This window comes from Nyctibius grandis, chromosome 1 (genome assembly GCF_013368605.1).
Source record: "Nyctibius grandis isolate bNycGra1 chromosome 1, bNycGra1.pri, whole genome shotgun sequence".
Classification (NCBI taxonomy): domain Eukaryota; kingdom Metazoa; phylum Chordata; class Aves; order Nyctibiiformes; family Nyctibiidae; genus Nyctibius; species Nyctibius grandis.
Genome location: NC_090658.1, coordinates 106,093,379 through 106,099,378, shown reverse-complemented (window position 1 = coordinate 106,099,378; position 6,000 = coordinate 106,093,379). Strand labels below are relative to the sequence as shown.

Genomic DNA, 6,000 nt, shown 5'->3' with positions numbered 1-6,000 from the left:
AAACATTCTAAAACTGGTAAAGACGTCTTTTTATATATAAGTCTAATGACTTGAAGGATCTCAGTGCCCATTTTTATCACTGGGGCAAATGACTGAGTCAGATTCAATATAGGAATAATAGCCATATATATAAACACATATACAAAAGAGCCCCACAGATTGTAAACTGAAAGAGTATTATTAAGGTTGCAAAATCTAGCACTTAAATATAGTGATGAAATTTGTTTCATTTCAACTATGAGATTAGGTACTACTTTTCTACTAGACCTCTGTTGCATTTGGTGCATAGAATGTGCATTATTTCTTCATGAGCTTGGTATTTTATGTCACTTTTTGTTCAAGGTGTGTCTTCAGTTATTATTTATTATACGATAGGCAAACCATCCTCCAGAGGCAGAAGTGGTCATTTCTGCAGATTTTGTAATCATTTAATATGCAGGCTCTTCAGACGTATGAGTGAATTTAGAGCGCCGTAAGGAAAGATATGATTTATATACATGGAATCAGAGGCCTCAAGTTCATTCCTTGATATGAAGGTTATTTTTATTCCCTTCACATTCTTTGCACTGCAACTCATCTCTTCAGGCTGTTCACTGAGTCTTTACCCTCATCTCACAAGCTCATACTCTGCCTTTAAACCCAGGCAGCTTAATTTCACCGTACTTTCCCCAGTCCTCTGCCATTTCCCAATCCCAGTTCACTGTTTATTTTACAGACTGCTAATCTACATTTTCTGCTCCTGAACGTAGTCTCATTAGCCAAACACACCTAGTCTCTCTGAATCCTAGTCTCTCTCTGCAGTTGCCTTTGTGGACCAGCAGGTCTGGATCCGCTCTCCAACCCGTCCTGCCATTCCAGCCACACCAGTGCACTCGTTCCTGCATATCTGGCTCTGCTCTGCTGGCACCAGCTTTACCTTCTCTGTGTTGTGTTAGATTACTTTCTCCTTCCTGTATCGTGGTGAATTACTTTTTCTTCCATATGGCCATGTCATAGGCATCGCAAAACAGAAGTTTCCTCCTCAATTTTCTGTCCAACTTAGCTTTGCTTGGTTTAGAGCAGAAAAATTCCCTGCCAAAAGAGGCCGTGATGGGGAAAGTGCCTCTATTCTGGTAGTCCTGAGACGAGGGCAGCGTATGCAGTTACTCAGTGACAGAAATGTATGCATTGATCAGGATGGGAAGCCCTGACAGAAAAGCTGCCATGACCCCTCCTGTCCCCCCTTTCTGGAGAGGGGAAGGAAATAAAGACCATTTAGTCTCGTTAGGGACACAGAAGCTATGATGCATGTCAAATATGAGTACTCTCTGCAGAGCTCAGGACCCCTGAGGTGGTTTGAAGAGAACATTGCCACAGTACTTCAACCTGGTATCATTCCTCCAGTCTTCTTTTGCTGAACTATTCAGGATACAATTCCAAACACACGTTAAAAAACAGCTCGCACGAGGTGAACGACAGCAAAAGACAAAGCTTGCCCCACTTAAAGCCTGGCAAAGGAAACAGATATTAGCAGAAGGTATTGAGCATCCATATCTTTTAAAACAATGAGATCTTCACAAGCTTCAGGATAAAACAACTTTTTTAAAAAACAAGGAATAAATACTTCGCTATGGGCTAGAGCTTAATAAGAAACTCCCTCTGGGAAGGTTATTACACTGTTGTTTTCTACAAGACTTCTTCCATTTTCTTCAAAAGCAGCTGGTGTATCTGGCTGCTGCTGTCACCAGGTTATCGGGGGCAGAGAGGAAAGGACGCGAGGCAGGCAGCTGCCTGCTTTTGGGAGAACCTGGGGGAGTCAAAAGGCAAACTGCTATGCGCAAAATGTGTACAAGTCCCTGTGCATCGCCGTGGTTGTAGCCGGCCAAAGTGCGAAGTACAATTTTCTTAGTGCTCCGCTTTGGACTCATGGCATAGGGAGGGGCGGGGGGGGTAAAGTAAATTTTCTTCTAACCTATGCTAGGTTAAAATTAATGCTAATTACAGCTAATCAATTATAAGCACAGGTGCCTCACATCGCATGGTGCCAAGCAGCCCTCCACCACACCGTGCGGGGGCGGCCCAGCACCCCCCGCCCCTCAGGGCTGCTGTAGCCACCGCTGCGTGCCGGGGCCCGAATGGGGTAGCAGCGGGATGGGGACAGGGCCCCGGGCCTGCTCGTGGGGAGCCCCCGCGAGCAACCACGTCTGCCGCAGCACGGCAGCGGGGCGGCCCGGGCGGTGGGGCCCAGCGCCAGTCCCCCAGGTCGCGGTGGAGGAGGAGCCACGGCGCCGCCCGCCCCTCCCGGAAGTGCCGCTGCAGCCGCCGAAGGGCCGCATTCCTGCCGGCGCGGCTCCTCCTCCGACCGGGCAAGATGGTGACGGCGGCGGCCGGAGGGGAGCTGTGATCCGGAGCCGGTGCCTGCTCCCGCACCTCCCTGCCTCCCTCCCTGCCTCCCTCCCTGCCTCCCTCCCTGCCTCCCTCCCTGCCTCCCTCCCTGCCGGTGGCGACCGCCGCCGCCGCTTCCCCGTCCGCCTGGCGAGTCTGCCCGGCGCGGCGGGCGATGCGGTCGGCGGGGCTGCCGGGCTGTGTGTGAGCGCGCTGCCCATGTGGGTGTCCCGGTGAGGCCGGGGGGGGCAGCGGGAAGATGCTGCTGTCGCTGGTGCTGCACACCTACTCCATGCGCTACGTCCTGCCCGCCGCCGTCATGATGGGCACGGCGCCCACCTACGTGCTGGCCTGGGGCGCCTGGCGCCTGCTCTCCGCCGTGCTGCCCGCCCGCTTCTACCGCGAGGTGGACGACCGCCTCTACACCATCTACCAGAGCATGGTGCTCTTCTTCTTCGAGAACTACACGGGCGTGCAGGTGAGCCGGGCAGGCAGGGCAGGGCGGGGGGGGGGGGCTCCGGCCTGGTGTCCCCCCGGGAGCCGTTGGGGAGCGGCCGTCGGTGATGTCGGCTGGGGGCCCGCGGCGCTGGGCTCGCCGCCCGACCGGCGCCAGCCCCGCTTTGCCTCTCCTCAGGGCGCAGCTCGCCGGGCAGGGCCCGCCCGCCGCCATGTGGGGCCGACGGGGAGGAAGGAGCCGGCAGGTGCGGGCTGTGGCCTTTCCCCGGTGCCGGTGGGGGCTCTGGATGGACAGAGGACAGCCGTGTGTGTTTCGCAGCCGCTGTGGCTCCTCTAGCGATGCTTTTTCACGGAGTATTGGTGTTGTGTTCATTTTGCAGGTCGGGAAAACGGAAGCGATGCGGCAGCGGTCGTGCTCTGTCAGCACTTGAATGGCAGCCTGCTTTGCACACTCGAACCCTGGGGCCTGTGTTGCACATCTGTAGTATTAAATTGGCAGCAGATAAGAAAACTATAATCAACTGTAATTGTACTTAATACAGATGCAAGTTTTTAATAAATAGGTTACTTAACCTCCAAATTATTACAGCTTCTCAGTTTTCATGCAGTCTGCCCCCGGTCAGTCTTTGGCCCTTAAATTTTGTATCAGCCGTGAATTGTAATTATTCAGTATCTCAGAAACTGAAGTCCAAGGTTTCAGGTTAATAAGTTGGAACTGGAGGCCTCTCTTGCATGACCAGAGGGATGTTTGCGTTCAAATAATACTACTTCACTTATCTCATGAAGCGTTAAATGTTTGAAACATTATGTATTTGTCTCTAATTTGAAAAGTAAATAAGGAGACTTAATTCTACATGTAAAAAATAATTATGTAAATGACAGGTGCTTACTGTGCCTAAACCTGACTTTCAAGGTGTCTGAAGATATAGAAATGTATTTGAAGTTAGTGTCAGCTGTAGCTGCTTGAGGCTAAAGAATAACAAGTGCTTACATCTTGGTTGTCAAGTGACAGAGGTGGTACAAATACGCCCTTCTTCATCGTTACAGCTAAAGGATTTGTCCACTCTCTTATGAAGCATTTATTTCAAAATCAGGCTAGGTCTCCACTAATTTCCACTATTGAGCTGCAGTTGTAGGCCTCACTTCATACCAGCTCTCATGGAAACCCCCAAAACCAGCTAAAGATAGAAGAATTGCACAGTTTGACATCAGGGTAAACAGAACAGGTACAAAAGGGAAATGAGATCTTCTTTTACTGGTAATTAGTTTTTGATTCAGCTTGTAACTCATGTAACTTCACCCTTGTGTCTTGTCCAAATCAGTTAACTTGTGTTGTGATTTACAGATCTGTTTGTTTTTTTTTTTAAGGGAAAGAGGGAGCAGTAGTTCACAGATCAAGTACCTACTGTTTTATCAGCCTTTTATGTGGCATCTTTAATGCAGGTGTCTTGAAGTATAGTAACACACCTTGGTCATGAGCTGCTGAAAGTAGCTGTATAGTAGTTTAATTCAACCCATCCTGAGAATTAGAGCCAAAAATCACAATATAAATTTTAATAGAAAAATTACACACATTTCCTACGAATAGTGTGCACAGACTAGCAACCACGTTGAACTTTTGATAAGAACTTTTATCAGAAAAATGCCTGTGGCATAAAGGTACAGAAAGGAAGATGCTAACCAAAAGAAACCAAAAGGCAGCCGTCACCTGTTGAACTCTCTTTTCTTTTATTGCATTGGTAAAACTTCATACACACACACAAAAAAAAAAAGGTAGGAGATACTACATGTGATCACTTAGGACAATATTAAAATAGAGATGTTTTGTCACAGTAAGCAGCAGATGATGTTAAGAGGAGATAATATATGCAAAGTTGAAATAAAGGATAATAGAAACAAGTAAGAGAGCCCACAAATCAATGTGGCATATGTCATAGGATAAATAAAATAGTAACTGAGACTGAAAGGTAAATAAAAACTTGGAAAATATGATACATATGTAGAGAGGTAAGAGGCAGAATCCTTAAAATTCATGTATTGTTTAACTGGAAGATATCTCCCATTTGCTTAAAGAGGAGAAACAGGGTGTCCTTTCAGACCTACTCTTGTGAACACTGAACACGTTTAACTTGAAACTCACAGTGGAAAGTTAAGCATGTGCCTGAGTGTTTGGGATTGGGATGGTAACCTGAGAGCTACTGTGAATTGGCTGGTTTAGGGCATGTAATTAGATGCAGAAGTGTAGCATCATTAAACTTAATCACTTAATCCCAAAAAACAATGCAAGAATAGTAACTTGCGTGGCTTCATGAAGGCAGCGGTAGGCTTTACCAGCATTAAGGCATCGGAATAGCCACGGGAGGGAGGAATTCAGCATCTCCTTCAGGTTTATTAATTTCTTCGATTGATTGGAGTGTGTTGGGATATTTTTTTGTAACTGGATAAATAGGAGGCCAACAACATCCATCAGAATACTGGAACTTGTTGCATGGTCTCACTGAAGTCATTAGGATTATACAGATGCTTAAGTGACTTACTGAATCAAAACCTTAAGTGACTTTTTCTTAGCACTGCCACTGTCTTACCCTATATAAAAGTCTTCAATGTTATGTACTGTTTAGCATTCTTTGGTCTATTACACTTAGAGTATTTGTGGATTTCAATATGATAACACTCTAAGGCAGCTGTGAATATTTGAGATATCTGATACTGAAATAATAATTTTGCTGAAATTCCCAGTAATGTGAGTGGGGTCTTAATAGAGTAAAGTTGGTTTGGATCATAAATGTAGATTATTTTTTGACTGAATTAAATACTAGTGTGTCTTGAGACTTATTTGTTTACTTATTTATCTGTCAGGAAGTGATGTTTCTGTGTATCATTTGCTGTTAGTCCATCAGGTATCTAAATCTGTCTCCCCCTCATGACTGTATGCACAAACATATTTTTCTTCTTTTTTTGTTCTCCTTGACTTGGATGTTTTTAGCCAAGTTTATGAAAACAAAAACTCTAGTTAATGCTAGGAAGGCATTTTATCTTTGTAGCAAATTCTTTTCAGTTGTGAAATGTAACTAAATAAGGTGATAACCTGATCTGCATGACACAAAATCTTGAAAGACTAGTAATTCCATTTCTCTTAAGTATTTGACTTGAGATCTAAAATAATTACAGAGCTATAAT

At 45.9% G+C, this 6,000-nt stretch overlaps 1 protein-coding gene across 1 annotated transcript in view; it reads left to right on the top strand.

The window, feature by feature from the left end:
- Positions 1 to 2,287: 2,287 nt before the first annotated feature.
- Positions 2,288 to 6,000, top strand: part of AGPAT5 (1-acylglycerol-3-phosphate O-acyltransferase 5) — a 57,479-nt gene continuing 53,766 nt past the window's right edge. The window contains exon 1 of the mRNA XM_068414056.1: positions 2,288 to 2,842. Coding sequence (XP_068270157.1) covers positions 2,624 to 2,842 — 219 coding nt within the window. The 5' untranslated portion in view covers positions 2,288 to 2,623. The remainder of the gene's footprint in view (positions 2,843 to 6,000) is intronic.